This window comes from Mirounga leonina, unplaced genomic scaffold, assembly GCF_011800145.1.
Source record: "Mirounga leonina isolate KUSES-001 unplaced genomic scaffold, KU_Mleo_1.0 Mir_200, whole genome shotgun sequence".
NCBI classification, from domain to species: domain Eukaryota; kingdom Metazoa; phylum Chordata; class Mammalia; order Carnivora; family Phocidae; genus Mirounga; species Mirounga leonina.
The window spans coordinates 11043319-11065301 of record NW_023270503.1 but is presented as its reverse complement, the minus strand read 5'-3'; the positions used below and the strand labels follow the sequence as shown (position 1 = coordinate 11065301).

The following is a 21983-nucleotide window of genomic DNA, read 5'->3' as shown; positions in this document are numbered from 1 at the left end:
TTGCATGAGAAGGAGCCCAGCTGGGACAGGGGCGGGGGTTGAGCCCCTGGGACTCTGACGGCTTTAGATTCCAGAAAGGGGCGGTTGGGTCGAGGGCGCTAGCGGCGAGAACCAGGACAGCTGGGGGAGGGGGGGAGCGTGGGGGACGGCTCGACTGGACCAGCCCCTCCCCGCGGGTCTCACCCAATGCAGAGGGCTGGGGAGGCACCTCGGGCTCCGGGTGGAGGAGACTGGTCCCCTGAGCCAAGCAGCTCCTAGCGCCTCCGCGGGAGCTGGAGTACTGGCTACGGATCCGCTCGTTCCTGAGAGCGTCGGGTCGGCAGGAGGAACACAAAAACCTAGTCGGATCTCACGAAGCCGGCCTGCTGGGTTGGAGAACCGCCCTCCCCATCTTACTCCTGACCTGAGCGGGGCCCTGAGAGAGGCCCACGGAGGGGGCTGATGCGAGAGAGATAACTAGCCCCAACACTCCGCCCTCCCCGCAGCGGGGAACCCCAGCCCAGGTGTTTTTGGAGAGGGTGCGGAGAAGATGTTAGAGGCCCCGCATTTAGAGGTCAGGATGGGCGGAACGCCAAAGGGGCGCACGCCGGACTTCGGCTTTGGCTTCCAATGAAAAGGTGACGCGGGAGGCAAGGTGGAGGCTGCCGGCGGCCTCGGGGTTGCAGGGTGGTACGGACGGAAGCTTGAAGGAAGGAAAGGGGCATTGGCAGAGCCCTAAAACTCCACTCCCACAGAGCGCAAACCAGATTTTCTGTAGCGGCTTCCCGGTTCGTCCGAAGAGGGTATTCCATTTGCAGAGACCTGGATCCCGGGCCGGCTCAGGTTCATTGCAATTGCGTTTCAGCACGCATTTCCCCCAACTTAGTCCCGGGCCCTTGTGTGGGATGTCTGAGTCCCGCACCATGAGTGGGATGGAAAGGCCAATTCCAAAATACCAGCTAGACCCGGCTAGCTGCCCATCCTTATTTTCTTCCACACTAGGGTTGAATGCGCCTTCTTAGCATCCCCCCCCCAACAACAACAACAACAACAACAACAACAAAAAAAAAAAAAAAAAAAAAAAAAAAAACGAGGAGCAAAAACAGGACTGGTCAGCCCGGCCACCTTCAGACCTCACGAGAAATCCCAGTTTGGCATAGAAATGGTGCTATCAAAACGGAATTTGGTATTTGACTGGCGTAAGCCAGGAAACCAGAGTGACTCTTCGAGGCTAGGGTTCTCAGGACCCGGACCTGAACCCCACGTTTGGAATAATCTGCCTCCAGGCAGCGGTCCCGAGGTTTTATTCGGAATTAGGGAGGTAAGGGCTCCTTGAGGGGTGAACTACAGGGGGTGTGGTCTGAGGTTGTCTCGGGAAGCTGTTGCTAGCCCGGAGCCTGGCACAGGGGAGGAGGAGAAGCCGGGCCCACTCAGCCCGTGCGCTGCACACCCGAATCCATTGCAGCCTCTCTGTGGAGCCCCAGACATCCCTGCTCCCCACTGCCAGTACCACCACCCGCCAGCCGCCACTGAAGCCCCGTCGTTTCCCGCCTAGTCGTTTGTTTTTGTATGTAAAAGGTGTCTCCGGATCACAGTTTTCTCACAACTTCTCGCCTGGGTTGCAACTCCTCACCCGAGGCGCTTCCCCACCCACTCCTTTCCCCCTCCCCGGCGCCGCGCCTCCGGTCTCCCCCGCCCCCACCAGGAAACCGCCGGAATCAACTTTCCAAGACCGCGCTCCGGGGAACAGACACCCAGATCTCCCGGAGACCGAGACCCTGTGGACTTTGGATGGACTGGGGGAGGAGGCAGGGAGGGACCGGAGGAGGAAGATTCTGTGGCCCTCCCTCCTCCACTCCCGCTAAAACGCGCGCTGTGCTCGAGACCAACTTCTAGGCCAAGAAAGCACGAGGAGGGAAAAAGGAAAAAAAAAAAAAAAAGAAAGAAAAAGAAAAAGCCCAACACCCGCTGAATTGCAAAGTCAAACAGTTCACCAGGGCCGCCGGGGTTCCCTTCTGCACCCCAACCTTCAACAAGGCTCCACCTTGGATTAATCCCACCTTCCAACAGTACTCTGCCCTCCGCCTGCGCCTACTCCCACGCTCTCTCAGTCCTTCCCATCGAAACCGAGGCCTTACCGGAGCAGGAGGGGCTCGGGCACCTTGCTGCCCGCCGCCCGCACCGCGCGGGGCCGCGGATGCGGCCGCCACTGATCCTCTAAACGCGGTCTCCCGGCACTCTCCCCGGCCGGAGGATGCAGAATGGTTTACAGAGGGACCGCGAGCCGCTGATTGGTCGCAGGCCGCGGTGACGTCGGCGGGCGCTGCATTAAGGCGAGGGGGCTTCCAGAGCTCAGCCAACAGCCAGGAGCAGTGACCGAGCCGCCGGAGCTGGGGAGAGACGCGCCAGGGCGGCGGACCGGGCCAGGAGACCAGGGACAGAGGGACGCTTGTCCGGGGACAGCCAGCAACGAACTGCGGCCTGGGCGGCGACAGCAGCGGCCCTTGCTGAGCTGTTCCAGCCGCGCAGAACTGTAGCTGCTGCACCAGGACGTTTTTTCAAAGCTCTCCAAGCTACTCCCCCTCCCCCCGACTCCTCCCGCTGCAAAAGAAAAAAAAAAAAAAAAAAAAAGGAAGGAAGGAAGGAAAGAGGCTAGAAAGGAAACCCAGATTTGCCACCACAACGAAAAAAGGGGGAAAAGGAAAAGAAAGTCAAGCGACTGTGGGGTTGGACGCAGGCAGCCGGAGCGCGGGCCGAGCGATGCGGGGCTGCGCGCCCGGGCGGCCGCGAGTTGTGACTGGAGCCACGATGCACGGCCAGGCGCGGTGAGGAGCCAGACCGTATCGCCTCCCCGAAGGAGTCCGGGAGCAGGGAGGGCCGTCCCGAAAACACGGAGGCCGCCAGGCAGGCCACGGGCCGAGGTGACGGGTCTGGGGCGGTGGGGAGCGAGCAAGCGCACCTGGCTGCGTCCGCCTGGAGTTGTCCCTCTGCGTTCACGATTGACACAAACACTTCTCCAAACGGGGGGAATCTAAGCAGCAACAACAATCAACAACGAGATCTTCCTCCTGCCTTCCCTTCCCTCCCTCCCTCTTCCCTTGGCCTGCCCCCGCCCCCTCCCCCCAGGCCCACCGCTGGCGCCCCGCGCGTCCGGACCCGCTGCGCGATGCCGGCAGTTTAGGATCCAAAGCTTCTCCACTCGTTTTGTTCTTTTCTTAAAAAAAAAAAAAAAAAAAAAAAAAGAGGAGGGGAAATCCCGGTCGGTGGCAGGCAGCCCGGCACACACACACCCGCCCTCATACCCCGACAAAAGCAGATGCACTTTGACTTCTGACAGCTCTACCTCAAGCCCAAGAGAACTCCAAGGCGCTTTCCCTGCAACCTGAGCTCGAGGCGTCCTCCTCTTCCTTCTCCGACTCCGTTTTATTTATTTCTGTTCCCGTCGCCTTTCTCGGTGACCTTCACTCCTCCGCGTGCTCTGGGCAGAAGAGCCGCTTTCTCGCCCGCCTGAGACTCTTCCTCGCCCCAGGAGCTGCAGCGGCGCTGCTGTGCCCCAAGGCCCCGGGACTTCCAGGCTGCACACTCCATCGAGGTGCCCTCCGCTCCCCATCAGCCTCATTTTCACCCCCTTTTGATTTCCTGGTGTGGGTTTTGGCTTGCACCCCCTGTGTGTCTCCTCTTTTTGGAGGGGCTGGGGAGCTCTTGCTGACGTCTTCGGGAGTCATTCCCTAGGCTCTACCTGCTCTTCTCTCTCCCGGCCTCACCCAACCAAACCAAAGACCATGGTGCACTGTGCCGGCTGCAAAAGGCCCATCCTGGACCGCTTCCTCTTGAACGTGCTGGACAGGGCCTGGCATGTCAAGTGCGTCCAGTGCTGTGAATGTAAATGCAACCTGACCGAGAAGTGCTTCTCCCGGGAAGGCAAGCTCTACTGCAAGAACGACTTTTTCCGGTGAGTACTTCCCTGGCGCGCCTCTGCTGCTTCCTCCCCGCGGGCTTTTCCCCGCCAGCTTCGGATCAGAGGTCAGCGTGGCCGAAGCTACCGCGGTAGGAGCAGCCTTGGAGAGGGCAGCCAAGTCCCACGGGCACCCGCCTCTTCGCCAGCTGGCGCGCTGGGCGCCCCTGACGCGGCCCTGCTTGCGCCCTGGAAATTGTGGGTCCCGGCTTAGCTGCACGTGCCTGGGAAGAAAGGGTGTGAGTCCGCTTGAGCCCAGAAGCCCCTCCAAGCTTAGAAGGAGGCAGCACAGCCCGGGGCGTTGTAATCCTAGCTCCTGTCTTTCCCTCCCTGCACAGAGCTCTCCAGCAACGGCATTCTCCGAGCCTCTTAGGTTGCTCGCTCTCCAGGCTGAGCTTAGAAGCCCGGGCTAGATCCCTGCCACTGCCTTTTCGTCTCCAAAAGGTCTTGGCGGGAACCGCCAAGGCTTTTGCATGGAGCGTTTGAGTCCCTTGCCTTGGCGGCGAAAGGGAAACACTCTGGCCTAATGCCTATGGTGCACATTCCAGGGTGTTCTTGAAACCCCGACCGGCCTGCCTCCAAGCGCCGGCCTGGGCAAACCGCGCCTGCCTGTGAAATGCCCCAAGGCTCCAGCCTCCGGGACGACCTTTCCCCTCCGCTTCCCGGCTGCCTGGGCTGGCGGGAGGATCGGCCTCCGCCCAACACAAACCTCGGCTTTGTGGCGCAGGCTCCGCTCGGAGCTCTTCCAGGCACTGCCCGCCATCCCCTTGTCCCACCTCCTTGCCGAAACCGCGAAAAACCAGGCCCGGCTCTTCTGAGCTGGGAGACTTCTCCAGACGCCCCCTCCTTCGTTTAGCATTTTAATTTATTCTCTTAAACACACTATCTTGCCATGAAATCCACACAAACACAAAAGTCAACCGAGAAGAACAGGAGCAAATGCGAATTTTAATTCCTCTGTACTGGTTTGAAATCTCCCAGTTTACTCGGCTGACTTGGTCTCTGCTCTCCTCTGAGTTTTTGGTGACAGATCAAACTGGGAGCCGGGGGTGGGGGTGCGAAGCCATCCGGGTCGCTTTGCTTGGAGGCCCAGAACGCGCTGTCCCCAAAGCTGCCCCCGGAAGCGTGTCTCTGATTGCCGGGAACCATGGAGAAAAGTGCTGTGCAGGCTGGTATCGCCGGGAACAAACGCAGGCTGAGCCTCTGAACCCCGGCCGGCCGCGCCTGGTGTCCCCAATACTGGCTGGAGCCGAACTGGAGAACGGCGAACGGTGCCTAGCTGCCAGTGGGCCCCAGTGGCCTGGCTCCCGCAAAGCGCATCCCGGCACCTAGAGCCCCGTGGTGGCTCTAGCTTGCGCCAACCTGCGGGGCTTTGGGCTTGAACGTGGCGGCGGCCCAGCTGCAGCCGTCTGCGCGCTCCACGGCTGTTTCTTTACCCGCGGCAGGACTGGACCTTGCCAACCCTCGGCTTAAGCGCCCCTTTCTGCAGTGAAAGGCGACACTAGGAGAGAAAAGCGGTGCTCGGGAAGCGTTTACATGGAGCTCTAATTAGAATTCGACTGTTCTCTGAATCTAATAGGAAAATAGTTGCCTCCCTCCCCCTTCCAATCGCCGCCTTGCCGCCTTCTTCCTCAGGCGCTCTTTTCCTCTGGGACAACACTGGGCATGAGGCTGGGGTGGGGGGGCCGCAGCTCGGACCCCTCGCTCTCTCATTCTAACAGTGTGTATCTCCTCACTGACTTTTCACTGGTGCCCCACCTCCTCTCCTGCCTTCTTGACTGCTCGGTCGGCATTCTGCCTCTTTTTGGCTGTCTCTCTTCTTTTCTCTCTTCCTCCTCTTCTTCCTCCACTTTCTATTTCTCTCTTTCTCTATGGTCTTTTTCCTGGCCTCCGTTCTCCCCTTGCCCCTCACCAACCCGTCCTCTCCCATCCCGCAGATGTTTCGGTACCAAATGCGCAGGCTGCGCGCAGGGCATCTCCCCTAGCGACCTGGTGCGGAGAGCGCGGAGCAAAGTGTTTCATCTAAACTGCTTCACCTGCATGATGTGTAACAAGCAGCTCTCCACTGGCGAGGAGCTCTATATCATCGATGAGAACAAATTTGTCTGCAAAGAGGATTACCTAAGCAACAGCAGTGTCGCCAAAGAGAACAGCCTCCATTCGGGTGAGGCCCCAATTCCCAGCTCGCTAGGGGCGGGCGGGTCCTGGGGGAAGAAGGCCCACTGAGGCCACTGCTCACCTGTCCCTTCCCTCTCCCCAGCCACCACGGGCAGTGACCCCAGTTTGTCTCCAGACTCCCAAGACCCGTCACAGGATGATGCCAAGGACTCAGAGAGTGCCAACGTATCGGACAAGGAAGGGGGCAGCAACGAGAATGACGACCAGAACCTAGGCGCCAAGCGGCGGGGCCCACGTACCACCATCAAGGCGAAGCAACTGGAAACTCTGAAGGCGGCCTTCGCTGCTACTCCCAAGCCCACGCGCCATATCCGCGAGCAGCTGGCTCAGGAGACTGGCCTCAACATGCGTGTCATCCAGGTCAGGGCCTGGGCATGCCACTCATCCCCCCGCCCCCCATCCAGACCGACATGGCTCCTTTAAGCAGGCACCCAGGCCAAGCTGGGGAAACCCAGCCTCAAGGAGGGGACTGAGTCCTGGGAGGGTGACCTGTGCTATATTGCCCCATTTTATAGGGCATCTGGAAATCCCTAGGCTCCCTCCATTTCCCAGTTGGAAGCTGGTGACGGTAGTGGCAGAAGGGGAGGGATGGGGAGTTCAGCATGAGGCTGGAGGAGGGGACATTGTTGGACACCGCTAGGGAGTCGGGACCCTTTCTTCTGCACCACGCACCTTGTTTGGAAGGAGCCCAGAGGTCTCTGAGCATGCCAGAATTAATCAATTTCACCGGCTTCTCCACAACATAGATCTCCCTCTGTGTCCCCCACCTACTTTGTGGATCTCTTGCCTCAGTTAGACAAGCCCCAGAGCAGAGACGTCTTCTCCAAAGAGAGATAGGGCATCCTGGTTTGAGGGGGAAAAGGTGTGGGTTGGAGTCAGCTCAGCCTCTGGCGGTCTAGAGTGGGATAGGGAGGGGAGGTGGACATCTGGGCATCTGTGCCAGTGTGTTGTGAGGACTTGGGGCTGCGTGTGATTTGGGCCTGAGTCTCCCGCCCAAGGTTAGGTTCACCTGCGGGGGCTCTTCGAGGATGTGGTGGCTGTGCCTGGGAGGCTGAGTGTGCATGGGCACACATATGCAGCCTGACCTCCATGGGAGGCCTTGCAGCACCCGGGGGGCCGTGCTGACGTGTGCTTTGTGAATGGAAGCTTGCATGTCTGTGTCCTTGTCAGCGAGAGGCTGTGGATAAGTATATTTGGCACTGGGAGATTTGCGTGGATGTGAAAAGGAGATTGTGGGTTTTGGTGTCACTATCCTTGGTAGACTGCGTGTCAACAGGAGGCTGTTTAGTTCTCTGTCACAATCATGCCGGGAGGGGGCTGCCAGGGACGGTGAATTGGAATCTGCGTGTGTCGAACACTATTGGGGGAGGTTGAGCATCTGTGTGTGGAGAGGCCCCAGGAGCTGTAATTGTGATAGTGTGACTGTTGGAAACAACTCCAACTGCCTCACGTCGGGCAGGGAGGCTTGCCCAGGTCCCCAGTCGAGAATCCCGTAGATCATTGGCTCCAAGGGCCGCCCTGCACGGCCCTACTCAGAGACACACCCCCACAACACAACACAACACAACACAACACACACACACACTCGGAGCCCTGAGACGAGCTAGCGGTTGGAGGGGTTAGGGGCCGATCAGCCGCGCACCCGAAGTGGGGGATGGGGGAGTGGGGAGGATCGTCGGGGCCTCACCTCGCCGCGTGTGTGCTTCAGGTCTGGTTCCAGAACAGACGCTCCAAGGAACGGAGGATGAAGCAGCTGAGTGCGCTGGGCGCCCGGCGCCACGCTTTCTTCCGCAGTCCGCGCCGGATGCGGCCGCTCGTGGACCGCCTGGAGCCGGGCGAGCTCATCCCCAACGGGCCCTTCTCCTTCTACGGAGGTGAGTGTGCTGCCGGGTGGCAGGGAGCGGCCAGCCGGGGTTGGCTTCGTTGGAAGCGGGTGGCAGTGCAGGAGGCGCTCCTGGTTTTCTTTAGAGAAGTGGCGAGTGGGGGAGAGATGGAAAAGGCTGGGGAGTCGATCAAGGGTCGGTAGTCGAGACCGAGGGCCGAATTCCCGACGGTGAACGAGGCGGGTGGGCTGGTAGGGAGCAGCTCCAGTGTTTGCACCAGGCTTCCCTCCGCTGCCAGCCCCGCGGGGGAGCCCCCAACAGCGAGTTCCCCGAGTTGCCTTTCTCGTCCTTCCTCCTCCGCCCTGACCTCCTCCTCCCCGCTGCTCCGCAGATTACCAGAGCGAGTACTATGGGCCCGGGGGCAACTACGACTTCTTCCCGCAAGGCCCCCCGTCCTCGCAGGCTCAGACGCCAGTGGACCTGCCCTTCGTGCCGTCGTCCGGGCCCTCCGGGACGCCTCTGGGCGGCCTGGAGCACCCGCTGCCCGGCCACCACCCGTCGAGCGAGGCGCAGCGGTTCCCTGACATCCTGGCGCATCCCCCCGGGGACTCGCCCAGCCCTGAGCCCAGCCTGCCCGGGCCTCTACACTCAATGTCGGCCGAGGTCTTCGGGCCCAGCCCACCCTTCTCATCGCTGTCGGTCAACGGCGGGGCGAGCTATGGGAACCACCTGTCTCACCCCCCCGAAATGAACGAGGCGGCCGTGTGGTAGCGGGATCTCGCACGGTCCGCGGAATGCGTGGTTGTACAGAAACGAACCTTTATTTAAGAAAAATAGAAAAAAGAAGAAAAAAAAACCATAAAAAGCAAGTCACGCCCCCCAACACACACACACACTTCCTTCAGCCTCGGGGACCATTTTCCGTCTGGGGAGTCCGGATGGGAAAGGGGGACAAGAAACAGGATCCAAATCCGCCTGGAGGTAGAACTGGGATCCGTGCGCTGGCTGTCGAGGTGCAGAACTGGGGCTCCCGAAGGGAAATGCAGACTTCTCCCCATCTTCCACCTGGACCCGGACGCGGGGACAGACTCCACGAGCGTGCGCGCCCGGCCAGAGGGCGGCACAGGAACACCCACGGCGGCCGCGGGGGCGCACAGCCGGTGGTGACGCCAGGAGCCGCAGGGAGGGAGGCCGAGAGGCACAGCCGGGCGAGGGAGGAGAAGTAGCCCGGGGCGCTCCCGGGCCAGCCAGGAGGGTTCTGGCTCTGGGAAATCTCTCCCTAGTGTTGTCTGAGTGTTCAGGAACAGCGACAACAAACTCTTATAGCTTCAGAAACGCCGACCTGCTGTGCATCAGGTGGGACTATATATATATATATTTTTTGTCTATCTGGGTTTTTGGTTTTTGTTTTTGCCAAAATTGCAAAATTCTAAATGTAAAGCCCTCAGTATCAACTCTTCTACCTTCACAAAGCTCCACACACACACACGCACACACATACATATACACACATACACACACACAGATACACGCTGACACCCTGGATAGGATGGTCTCCAGCCAGACCTCTCAATAAAATGACTTGAACATCAACTGTACAAGAAAGTATTCTACCTTCACACATACAAAAAAAAAAAAAAAAAGTTTAAAAAAAGACTATTGAACTAAAAACAGTCAACTGTTTACGTATAATGTTAAATTCAGGAGTTCAGTGTTTTATTAATATATCCTGTTTTGAAACCTCTTGTTCAAAAACAAAATGTTTTGAGCAATCAACCAAAATTGTTCATTTTCTTTTCCTGTAGATGTTCTGACAGATTTGCAGGGCTCGCAGCTCACTGTGCTAGTATGTAAAAAGGTGTTGTTTACACAAGGCAAAGAGAAAACATGATATTCAGACACTTGCCAAATAGAATAATTATAGCACAAATACTGTAAAGGTGCCTAGCACCACAACCTGAGAAAGTGTTAAAAAAGAAAAAAAGTGTTACAAGGTTTAAAAAAAAAAACATCTTTGCTAATTTTTAGTCCTGTTGAACATTCATGGAATTGTTAATATGACTTATATAGACCCACACAGGTTTTATTTTTGTGTCTTTAAAATAAAAGTCCAAAATATTTAAATTTTATGGTCAAATATGCAGTCAACAGCTGCTACTTTTTTCTTTATATATTAAATTTCTCATATGTCTTTTATCGTTCTGATAAACCTAAGCTTGTGTGACCTCCAGTGCATATTAGACCATTCACTGTATGAAAGAAAACATGTTGAATAAATTTGTGAGTTTTTAATAAAAATAGAAAATCTGATGTTTAGATAATCGGTGTGTTATTTGATGTTTTAACAAGTAGAGGGGAGACCTGATGGGGAGCTGAATGGTCCCTCAGAAGCCAGGAGGAAGAGAGGCAGGACTGGGGTATCTTTTTACCTTGACTGTGGCTGAATCCCCTTGCTAATGCCAGACTAGCTTTTCTCCGTGGCTTCCTGCCGTTATTAACCACAGATTTGCATTCTGTGGGTTTAAGTGATATAGTTGAAGAGATATTTGCTGACAAGTTAATATAGAATTTGAAATAGAAATCAAATCCAGGGCTAAAAATGAGTGCTCCCCAGTATGATTAGGCATGAGATCCCATGCACTTTCTCTATCCCCCATTCCGCACACATGAAACTGCACTTGTGAAAGTCAGTTACCTGTAAATATATAGTTAGAGGCGGTCCTTTTCAGTTTCAGTTCACTTCCCATAGATAATCCTGCTCTCTAATTTGGTGGTTTAAAAGATAATGTAAAATGAATGTACAGTACAGCTAGAAATTAAATACTTTAATCCCTTTCAGAGAACCGACGTGAAGTAGTTGTTTTATAGTGTTTGTTACATTTGAAGTTTCCTAGAGGGAAAACTATTTTGCCTTGCACAAGATACATACTACCTTTTTCTGAAAGATGAGCAAAAAATAACCGATATAGAAATCAAATTTCACCTGGGGATTGCCAATATGTTCTGAAAAGTACTTCAGTCCCTTCCAAGCCTTCATTAAACATGGAAGGAATTTAAATATTTATCTACTATGGAATACGTGTGTGTTTTTAATATTAGATGCCATTAGAATTCCAGAATTTCTTTTCTATATCACCTAGATTCCAGTCTGGATTATTTATTTCGTTTTAAAAATCAAAAGTTTTACATTAAATGGTATGTAATTTCCATTGTCGTTTTCATATTTTGTTAAGACACAACCAAGTGTATCTTTCCTGCAGGGAAGGCTTTAAAATAAGCAATATTTCACTGCATCCATATGACGGTTTGTCTAATGGGGAGGACTATTAGGGAGGAACCTGACAGTGTTCTTTCAGAAATCCAAATTTATGAAATACGGAGACTTTTGAAACTCCTAGCCTCTGCATGCAGCACAATTCTTTATCTGCTTTGTATGCAATCCCTGGATCGGCTGTTTTTGCCCTTTTAGCGTTTATATACATTAAATCACAGCCAACTTATTCATTATAGCCACCTCCCCTTTAAAGACATTCATTTAACTGAACGTACGCTCATGGGAAGCTGCATTTTCCTATCAGGGCTGCTGAATTATTTAGCAGCTTTATTGTGGAATTGGGTACTTGTTAAGAAGGGGTTTGAGTTGGGCGCTCAGTGTGGACTTACTTCCTCTCTCTGACTCCGTGGCAGCAGGGCAGTCTTTCCCTCCTGGCTCTGTATACTGAACCCTAAAAATACCTGAACAGGTGGCAAAGCTTAGCAGTCAAATTGGGAGGCGCCTGAGAGGAGGAGGTCTAGAAATATCAGGGACTATTCTCCTTCCCATCAGAGCAGCACTGTCCACCTCTGGCCCTAAGGTGCAGAGAAGTGCTGCACCATCCGCAGGTGGCCGCCTGGGAGCTCCCAGGAGAGGCTCAAGGGCCACGGGGAGCACCACGGCGTTCCCCTCCCTCCTAGGAGGGCAGTCTCCTCTCCAGTTAGGCTTGGCAGTTAGCTTTCTCCCTGCGGCCATCTTAAAGCTGCCACCTCTGTGCCTCTGGCCATCTGCCTTCAGGGTTCCAGCCTGCCCTGGGCTAGGGAGCCGAAGCTCACCCACCCAACTTCCCCAGGCTGGGGGAGACTGGGGGCTGCTTTAGTGCTAGACAAGGTCGGGGAGAACTAGGCATGGAGAGCCAGGACAGGCATTGGCAGGGACCTGGGACCTAGGGATTGATGGCATCTGAGAAGAGAGGCAGGATTCCTGGTCATAGGAATAGTTGATTGGGACAATGGGGGGGATGGTAATCTAATGTCACCCCTACCCATCTTCTGCTATTCCTACATCTGTCTGTCACTTTGCAGCCCTTGGGCAGCAGCAGAGAACTGTGAACGAGGAGACCCTCTGACCTCCTCTGGAGATGACTGTTCTTTTTGGAGAGTGCTCCTATTTATTCCCGTCCCTTTGGTCATCAAATCTGCTCACATCTAGAGCAGTCAGAGGCTTAAGTTTCTTCTAGGAGGTATAGTCTTTGAAATATCCTCTCTTGTAGTCCACCCTCCATCTCCAGACCCGTTCCCAACAGGAAACCCCTCCTCCCTTCTCAAGACACTAGAATGCAAGCAGGAAGGGCCCCCTAGAGAGAGCATTTAGGAGGGTGCTCCCCTGCCCCGTGCTGTGCCTCAACTTCTCTCAGCTGCATGTTAAGTCTTAGAATTCTTTCCTCTTGCCTCCCCTCCCTACCTTCAGTATGGGGTAAGAAAGCAGGAGGAGCATTTTGGGGGCCCTGGGATGTATGTGACTGGAGTAGAGTAGTCTTAATTCCTTCCTCCAAAGGCTCCCCGAGTCAGTGGGGACCAGGACGGAGAAGGGATAGTAGGTAAGCAGAACTCGGGCATTTTCTGTCCAGAATCATCCACCAGTGTCCTGTTTGTATGACAGTTTAGAGGTGGTCTCTGAACCTACCTTGCCTCCCTCCCCCTTTTGTCCTTTTTCTTTACCCTGAAGGCAAGGATTCTAAGCACTATTGTTCAAATAGGAAGAGAAGAGGATTGGGGGAGGTAGTTTCCTAAATGTGGAAACATTTTTGTCCTTTTGAAGCCCAAGGTGATGGCTCCCCGTTGCAGCTTGAGGGGCAGGCTTTTGTCCTGGAGGCCCAAGACACCCGCACCAGACTGCAGTTGCAGGGGATATGTTAACAAAAACAACGCTGTTTTCTAGCCTGAATTCTCTTGCTGCTGGTAAAAAAGCAGTTTTCTTTTGCCTTAGTCCCCTGCCTAGGGTGCTCCTGTCCTAGCCTGGCACTCTTTCCCTTTCATGTTTGAGGGGGTCTACCCTACGATAGGTTCCCCTTCCCCTCTGCAGTCACCTAGGAAGGGGACATGAAACAAGCCTCACTAAAGGGATGGCCTCTCATTGCTCTTGACCCTGAGGGCGTATTAAGACTGTGAAAGTCAGGGACCCTCACTTCTCTTAAGTTCCACAGGAAACACTGGTGAGCTGAGGGTTCCTAGGCTGTTCAGCTGTGGGATCCAACTGGCCTGGAGCCCTTAACACTCTTTTCTGGACTCTTGATGCAGTTTCTGTTTACAGGGTTCTAGGTTTCTACGGGTAATCTCAAACAGATACTGGAAGGATAGACCATTTTGAACTCACCCTTATCATCCCTTATTGCCATTTCTGTTTACAAGTTTGTCTGCGCACCCCCCCCCCCCCCGGGGCTGATCACCTTCAGGAGAGAATTTAACTTACTCATCTTTGTATCTCATCTAGCAGTGCCTGCCACACTGCAGGCAGTTAGGGAATGCTTCATGAAGGAAAGAATACAAAGGGATTGTATCTTTCCATGTGACTGGGTGTAATTAAATTGATCCTATTAAGTCTTTATATTCTGAGTCTACCTGTGCCCCTCTAAGGTAGGCGTGAGTTTTTCTGCATTGTGTTCAAGTGTCTGAGTATGCCTTCCCCTTTGAACAGGTATCAATAATGAGGGTATGAAGTAATCGTCACCACCCCCTTTTCCCTAATTCAAGGCTACTTGGAGAAACTACAGAATCGATCTTTATTTATGAACAGTCGGAGCGACTTCTAATTATTCCTATTAATAACGACGCCAAGAGTCCGCCGCACACTTACACATGCACAGCCCTGACGCAGGATTCTTAAATCCTGACCACCACGGGGTCACAAGCGTGTGCCCGGCCCCCAGACTCCTCCAACTTGTTAAATGCCAAACCTGTCTTGGTCCCAGTCTCTGAGTGCCCGAAAGCGCACCTGAGGCTGGCGATGCTTACCCTTTACTCCCCCTTCTTTTTCAAATCAGCCACCATAGGCCACGGCCACACCACACTTTATTTCTAAGCGAATCTCGGACAAATCTTGAAGCATATTCTACGCAAGGGGACAAGGGCCGCGCGCACGGCAACGTCTGTTCCGCGCCAACGGCGGCCACGTGCCCTCGCGCGCTCCCGGACCGCCCCACACACCCCCTCCGCGCCCGCGCACGCGCGCCGGGACCGCGACAATCCCTACAGCCTTTCGCGCGCTTCCGCCTTCTTCCTAGCAACGCCCGTAGAGACACGCAGGCCCCGCCCCCTCCCGCGCACCTCCCGGAAGTGGCCGGCCGCGAGCGAGAGCCCGGTCCTGCGCGGTCCCTGGCTGTTCTGAGAGGTAGTCTCCGGGCGGCAGGGTCCGGCTGGGAGAGAGCGTCCGGGCGGGGGCTGCACACTGACGAGCGCGGCGCGGAGCGAGACCTGGTGACGATGGCGGGGCCGCTGGCGCTGCAGCTGGAACAGCTGTTGAACCCGCGCCCGCGCGAGGCAGATCCTGAGGCCGACCCAGAGGAGGGTGAGGCCTGACTGGGAAAAGGCCACGTGCGGAGCGGTGGGTCCGGCCCAGGGCAGACCCTGGCGGCGCGAGCGGGGTCGGCAGCCAGGCCTCGGCGCCTGGCCTACTCGGCTCGACCCTGGCGCGGAGGAAAACAGCCCCCCGGGAGGGTTGCCCCGGGCTCGGGAGGAGGGCTTCGGCTTCTTCCTGACCCGCACGCTAGACTTGGTGCTCGGGTGGGCGGAGCATCCCGGCCACTCAGTCTTCCAGGGCTGTTGCAGGGAGCTCGGGTCTGGTAGCTGGCTGGAAGTTATCTTTCAGGATCCCCTGACTGGTATTGAGTTAGAAATGAGAAGAAGTCTCAGCCGTTTTTTAAGTCGGCCTGCCCCTAAGAACTTACTTGGAGACTGAAGGAAGAAGTGGGTTTCCGTGGTGCTGTTAAGCCCCCTTAGGCCTCAAGACACTTGCTCAGGGGCTGACTGACTGAGACTGCTGCTCTGTAAGTTGGTGTTCAAGGTCTAGTTGGGAGTAATCCTGCTTTAGACTTGAATCAGAGAAGTGTGAGGAAGGAAGAATAAGGAAGGATAAATATGAGTGCTGGATCGTGTCTTAGGAATATCAGGTGAAGGAGCTGAGGCTGTTGAGTCAGGATAAGCAAACTCCCTTAGGGATGGGATGGAGTGAGGATAGATGGCTGACTTACAATATTTGCGTGACTGTCAGAAATGAAGAGGAATTAGGCTCGTTTTTATGATCCAAGGCATAGAAATATGTCCTACTAGTAGTGCAGAGGTCAGCTTTCTGTTCAGGAACAGCAGTAAGGTAGTGGTCTATCTTGAGAGGTGATGAGTTTCCTCTTCCTGGAAGTTGGTTGGGGTTTTGTAGAGTATGAGTTAAAAGGGTTGGATAGGGTTACCATTAAAGTTCCTTCTAACCTGGAGATTCTGATTACTTTCCCCCCTCCCCTGCAGCCACTGCTGCCAGAGTGATTGACAGGTTTGATGAAGGGGAAGATGGGGAAGGTCATTTCCTGGCTGTGGGTAGCATTAGAAAACTGGCATCAGCCTCCCTCTTGGACACAGACAAAAGGTATTCTGGCAAGGCTACCTCTAGAAAAGCTTGGAAGGAGGACCATTGGGAGCAGACTCTGCCAGGTTCATCTGGTGAGTAGACATTTGCATGGTACTTTTTCTTTCCTACTTTTTTTTTTTTTTAAGATTTTATTTGTTTATTTGACAGAGAGAGAGAGAGACAGCGAGAGGGGGAACACAGCAGGGGGAGTGGGAGAGGGAGAAGCAGGCTTCCCGCTGAGCAGGGAGCCCAATGCGGGGCTCGATCCCAGGACCCTGGGATCACGACCTGAGCAGAAGGCAGATGCTTAACGACTGAGCCACCCAGGCGCCCTGACTTTCCTACTTTTTTAAGGTTAAAGTTGTGTTTGGGGTGTTTTTTGTTTTTTTGGATGATCTCTGCAAGACTAGTCTGTGTGTGTGCCCCCACTTACTGTCTCAGAAGAGACCATGATTTTGGCATTAGGAAGGACCTTAAGAGGTACTTAATTTCAGTTCATAAGCAGTCTAAAGCTCAGATCTATTAAGTTTCTATAATCCTTATATTTAGCCTAATGGTTCACCCTAAAATGGAGAGGAAAGACAGTGCATATTGGATATTGGAGAGGGCTATGTGTTGGAAAAGAATTGCATCTGATGAACATGCTACTCATGGATTTTGACCCTTTTCTTTTGGTTTTTCAAGTCTTGCATTGGGTCACTGTATAACAGTAATTTGTGAAGCTCAAAATGAGCTTGCCATTGTAAAAATAGCATAATCCTTCCCTCTCCCCTGCAAGAGCCTTAGGAGGATGTGAGGACATGAGCTTATAGTTTTAAAACATTGTAAGTTTCTCAGTGGAAAAAAGGGAGGGGCTGGATATGGTGATTACTGAGTGGATGCCATCTTTTTTTTTCCTTTAGAGAGGTTCCATGTTGAGAATCCACAAATAACTATAAAAGTAACTATCATTCATCACTATGATTTGGCCCTTGATATAGTTCTGGGGGCTTCTGATAAGTTCATTTCACATTCTTTGCCTAGAGAGTGATAAAGGGACCAATCATGAAACAAATGTTATATTTATTGGGCTTTCAGCATATGTCAGGCATTGTAGTAAGTTCTTTAAGTGCTAAGAGACTGGAACACAATAAGTCTTCAAAAGATGTTGTTACTGTTATTATTACATGTATCATTTCATTTGACACTCCCAATAGTTTATGAAGTTGGTAGTATTTATCCCCATTTTACAGGTAAGGAAATTGAGGGACGGATTGGCTTTGTAACTTGCTCAAGGTCATATAGCTAGTAAGCAGAAGAGCCAGGATTCAAATAAGGCAGTCTGATTCCAAGATCTATACTCCTAACTACTACTCTATGAATATACCTTAATCTGAGAAATGGCACACATTTAAAGAACTTAAATGATTAATTTCTGCTTACTATTTTTGCACTTAGTTTTTGTATTTATATTTTGACAGCCCTCTCCATGTCTTGAGTTTATATGTAATTCTTTAAAGAAGTATTGAAGACCTATCACATAAGCTGTTACTTATGTTTAATCAGGAAAATTATGTCTCCTTCACATGAAGCCAATTCCTCACTCTTTCAGGAGAGTTAGATGGATCCTTTTCCATACACTGTGTACTAAAGACACTATAATAATAATGATATGAATGTTGGCATGCATATCTACCACTCCCACCAGGCTATGGACCCCTCCCCACAGGTATTACAATCTACTTGTCATTTCTTAGCTTTTATCTATACCTGGCTCATAATAGATACTTAATAAGTATTTAAAAAATAGGGTACACTGGTGTGATGGAGATTGTACATTTGGGATAGTTAATGTTAAATTATATTTTTTCAGATGTGGGTTTGGGAAAACTGTTAATTCCCAGTTACCCAAAAATCTTACCATTCTCCAAGGTCCAGACCAAAGGCTACCTCTTTCTTAAAAGCCTTGTTTAAATCCACTTGCCCCACACTTAAAATTTCTCCCTTCTCTGGGTTATAAAATTTTATCAAGTCTTGTCTGTGTTACAGTTTCAAAGGGTCTGTTTTTCCCACTAGAACCTTTCGTTAGGGTAAGACCCATGTTTTGTTCATCTCTGCTTCTCCCTTTAGCATTTTAGAGATAGTAGATGTACAATAAATATTTGAATTGAATTGAGTACAATAATACATTTTATTTTTTTGATGGATACTGTAATCCTTTACTCAAAATGAAAGATACACCCTAGTATTTGTCTCAGTGACATCTGTCTTTTTTTCCTTCTTTCGTCTCTTGTTTAGACAAGGAGATATCTGATGAGGGAGAGTCTAGAGATGGAGATTCAGACGGGCTGGGTCTGGAGGGATCTGATGAGGATGTCATGAGTGCTGCTGAGCAAGAGGAGTGTGATAATGACAAGGACAGTAATCCGGCCTGGAAGAAGAGCCGAAGCCGCCCTGGAAAAACACCAGGTTTTAGTGTCCAGAGCATCAGTGACTTTGAAAAATTCACCGAGGGAATGGATGACCTTGGTAGCAGTGAGGAGGAGGAAGATGAAGAGGAGGAGGAGAGTGGCATGGAAGAAGGGGATGGGGAGGAAGACTCCGAGGGTGAGAGTGAGGAAGACAGGGCTGAAGACAGGAATAGTGAAGATGACGGTGTAGTGATGACCTTCTCCGGTGCCAGAGTTTCTGAGGAAGTGGAGAAAGGAAGAGCTGTGAAGAATCAGATAGGTTTGTACACGGTTTTGCTGTTGGCTTATTTTTCACAGTGTCTGCATTGGATCTCCTGTTTTGGCTATCCCCTCGCTCCTGTGTCATTCCAGTTAATTTGTGATATGCCTCACCTACCTAGAGGCTTAAAGCCCCATTCTTCTCTGCTTAGCCAGTCATTTCTACACTGAGCTGCTTAGCTGGTTCTGTTCTAGTCCTTTCACAGCTATGGGATATTAAAGAGAAAACAGTTTTTTCTTTGGACTTTAGCATTCCCTCTCTCGTATAGCAAATATTTGCTTCCAAGATACTGAATTTATTTCTTATAATGGCAAGTATTTTCATGGCAAGAAGCTGTGATAAAGCCGTGCTTCGTAGAGACTGCTGTGATTTCCTATCCCCCCCACCCCCAACCAGGAAGATTTTGTAACTGAGGAATGAAATTCTTTTTTCTTTCTTAGCACTGTGGGACCAGCTCTTGGAAGGAAGGATCAAACTACAAAAAGCTCTGTTGACCACCAATCAACTTCCTCAACCAGATGTTTTCCCTATTTTCAAGAACAAAGGTGGCCCAGAATTTGCCAGCGCCCTAAAAAATAGTAAGAATACTTATACCATCTGGGGATACTTAGAACCACTGGGGTACATTGGGATTGTATTTGTAGCACCACCGAGTTGAGGAAGGGAAGATTTGATTTTAGTGATAATATGGTACAGAATGGTATTTACCTTTTTTTAAAAAAACAATATAACTCTTATCAAATGAGGACAACTTTGATTGAAATGGATTGGGTACTTGTGTCATGTCTATTCCACTTTTCTTTCTTTTTTTTTTTTGAAGATTCTATTTATGTATTTATTTGAGAGAGAGAGGAAGGGGGGGGAGGAGCAGAGGGAGAGGGACAAGCAGACTCCCTGCTGCACATGGAGCCCATCATGGGCTTGATCCCAGGACCCCAAGATCATGACCTGAGCTGAAATCAAGAGTCAGATGCTCAACTGACTGAGCCACCCAGGTGCCCCTGTTCCACTTTTCTCTTACCTGCCTTCACTTTCATCCTCCTCCTTCCCTTGGCTTTCTGAGTTACTTCTTTAGTGCTCAGAGGATTCTATTTGCAAACCCGCTGGTATAGAACAGAAGAGAGACAATGAATGGCTGATCCCTGTTCATTTTGGTAGTATCATGCTTACAAAATGCTTTTCTTTGTTGGGAGGTTTCTAGAAAACATGCTAAGGCAATCTTATTTATATCTCTCTTTGGGTTGCATAGAGTGAGGAAAGGTGATGACTGCAGAGTGAGGAAAGTTTTGGGAGAGAATTGCTGAGCTATAAAGTCCAAGAATTGTAGAAGAGGGATTTAGAAATTATTTGGTTTGCAGTCCCCTCATTTTACAGATGAGAAAACCAGGGCCCAGAGAGAATGAGTTGCCCAGAGTTATAGAGCTTGCTCATGCACAGCAGACCAAACTCCGGCTTTCCTGCCTTACTGTTGAGAAGTCTTCCTTCTGCACCACCTTACCCCCTGTGGGCTGTGTGCTATGTGCCCAAGGGCACCAAAGGATGGGTACAGAGGGAGATTTGGGCTTAGTGCACTGTGGTTGGAATTGCTATTCCTATTTGCATGCTGAGACCTAAGTGTTTTCATTTGCTCTTTAAAACTTGTTTTTTGTGTTTTTTTTTTAAGATTTATTTATTTAAGAGAAAGAGAGAGAGTGCACAAGCGGGGGTAGGAGGGGCAGAGGTAGAGGGAGAAGCAGACTCTGCTGAGCAGGGAGCCCGATGTGGGGCTCCATCCCAGGACTCTGGGATCATGCATGATCCAAGCTGAAGGCAGACGCTTAACCGACTGAGCCACCCAGGCGCCCCAAAACTTGTTTTTATAGTGTTGTGGAGTTAGAATTGGAAGGGCCCTGAGGAGGACATCTGCCTCCAGGTAGAATCACCTCAAACTTCAAAATAAATATGTAGGATTTCTAGGGTGGGGGATTCTGCAAACCTTTCTTGTGGGAAAATACCAGCTGTTTTTTTTTTTTTTTTTTACATGAACTCTATGCCGCACATGGCGCTTGAACTCACAACCCAGAGATCAAGAGTCGCATGCTCTACCGACTCAGCCAGCCAGGGGCACCAGAATACCTGCTTTAATTAGGAATTGCTTCTTAGGGTCCAGCCTGTAGATTTTATGTCCTGCCATACTTGAAGTCAGGAACCCTGCAGATATTGTGAGGGTAGAACTTTTATATCCCCCTCTATTAGATTTCCCCCCTTCTTCCCTTAAATAAATGATGGTTGGCAGTTTTCAAAATTTTTGAGATTTTTGGAGCACTTACCTGCTATTTTCTTTTTAAGTAAATTCTTTGCCCAACATGGGGCTTGAACTCACGAAGCCAAGATCAAGAGTTGCATGCCCTACCGACTGAGCGGGCCAGGCGCCCCATTTCTCTGCTGTTTTTAATGCCCTAGTACCCTAATTCTTGGTATGCTTTGGAGAGACCTAGACTGCTCTAGGTTAAATGTCTGAAGTGTTTCATGAGACCTTTCCCATTTTGTTATTTATTACTCTTCTTGCTTGATCCTTTCCTTCTTTTTTTTTTAAGATTTTATTTATTTATTTGACAGAGAGAGACAATGCGAGAGAGGGAACACAAGCAGGGGGAGAGGGAGAGGGAGAAGCAGGCTCCCCGCTGAGCAGGGAGTCCGATGCGGGGCTCGATCCCAGGACCCTGAGATCATGACCTGAGCCGAAGGCAGACGCCTAACGACTGAGCCACCCAGGCGCCCCTTTTTTGGATTCATCTTAAAATACTGCTATTTTAAGGGTTAGTCCATGTCAGGTTGACACATTCTTATTCTTGGGTACTGGTTTCTTTAGCTACTTTAATATTATTTGCAAGTGTTCTGATCTTCTTAATCTTTTTTGTACTTAACCAATTTCCTCTTTGTCTCATGGGTAAATTCCAGTTAATGTGACAGATGTCTGTTACAATCTGACAGGGTGGGTTGCAGTGGAGGAGGGAGAAGAAAGGCATGTTTGTTTAGTGTCACATATTCTAAGATGGGAGAGTGGAGAGTATTCTAAGTAGGATTTCTGCACATCTGAAGGGTGGCTAATTTTTTTTTTTTTAAGATTTTATTTATTTATTTATTTATTTGACAGAGAGAAATACAGCGGGAGAGGGAACATGAGCAGGGGGAGTGGGAGAGGGAGAAGCAGGCTTCCCGCTGAGCAGAGAGCCCGATGTGGGGCTCGATCCCAGGACCCTGGGATCATGTCCTGAGCCGAAGGCAGCCGCTTAACCAACTGAGCCACCCAGGCGCCCCTTTTCAGATTTCTTTTTAAAGATTCATTTATTTGAGAGAGAAAGCATGGGGTGGAGGGGCAGAGGGAGAGGGAGAGAGGGTCCTAAGCAGACTCTGCGCTGAGCACAGAGCCCAGTCTCACAACCCCGAGATCATGACCTGAGTGGAAACCAAGAGTCGGACACTCGAC

The 21983-nt window shown here is 51.5% G+C and overlaps 2 protein-coding genes across 5 annotated transcripts in view; both read left to right on the top strand.

Moving 5' to 3' along the window:
- The first annotated feature begins 3634 nt into the window (after nucleotides 1-3634).
- On the top strand, nucleotides 3635-8706 carry LHX1 (LIM homeobox 1). The gene is made up of 5 exons (XM_035027363.1): nucleotides 3635-3931; nucleotides 5872-6098; nucleotides 6195-6472; nucleotides 7821-7986; nucleotides 8327-8706. The coding sequence occupies exons 1-5, from the start codon at nucleotides 3762-3764 to the stop codon at nucleotides 8704-8706; spliced, it is 1221 nt and encodes a 406-aa protein (XP_034883254.1). The 5' UTR covers nucleotides 3635-3761.
- Nucleotides 8707-14513: 5807 nt separating this feature from the next.
- The window catches only part of AATF (apoptosis antagonizing transcription factor), a 101092-nt gene continuing 93622 nt past the window's right edge, over nucleotides 14514-21983 (top strand). For all 4 annotated transcript variants that reach the window (XR_004683162.1, XM_035026645.1, XM_035026644.1 and 1 more), the window contains exons 1-4: nucleotides 14514-14755; nucleotides 15706-15897; nucleotides 18083-18514; nucleotides 18955-19092. Coding sequence is in view for 3 of the 4 variants with exons in the window: in XM_035026645.1 (XP_034882536.1) it covers nucleotides 14671-14755; nucleotides 15706-15897; nucleotides 18083-18514; nucleotides 18955-19092 (847 nt within the window). In the remaining variant the exon portion in view is untranslated. The remainder of the gene's footprint in view (nucleotides 14756-15705; nucleotides 15898-18082; nucleotides 18515-18954; nucleotides 19093-21983) is intronic.

Coding starts and splice junctions, on each gene's coding strand:
- LHX1 (XM_035027363.1), top strand. CDS start 3,762: ATGGTGCACTGTGCCGGCTGCAAAAGGCCCATCCTGGACCGCTTCCTC. Junction 3,932..5,871: donor TGCAAGAACGACTTTTTCCG/GTGAGTACTTCC, acceptor CCCATCCCGCAG/ATGTTTCGGTACCAAATGCG. Junction 6,099..6,194: donor AGAGAACAGCCTCCATTCGG/GTGAGGCCCCAA, acceptor CCCTCTCCCCAG/CCACCACGGGCAGTGACCCC.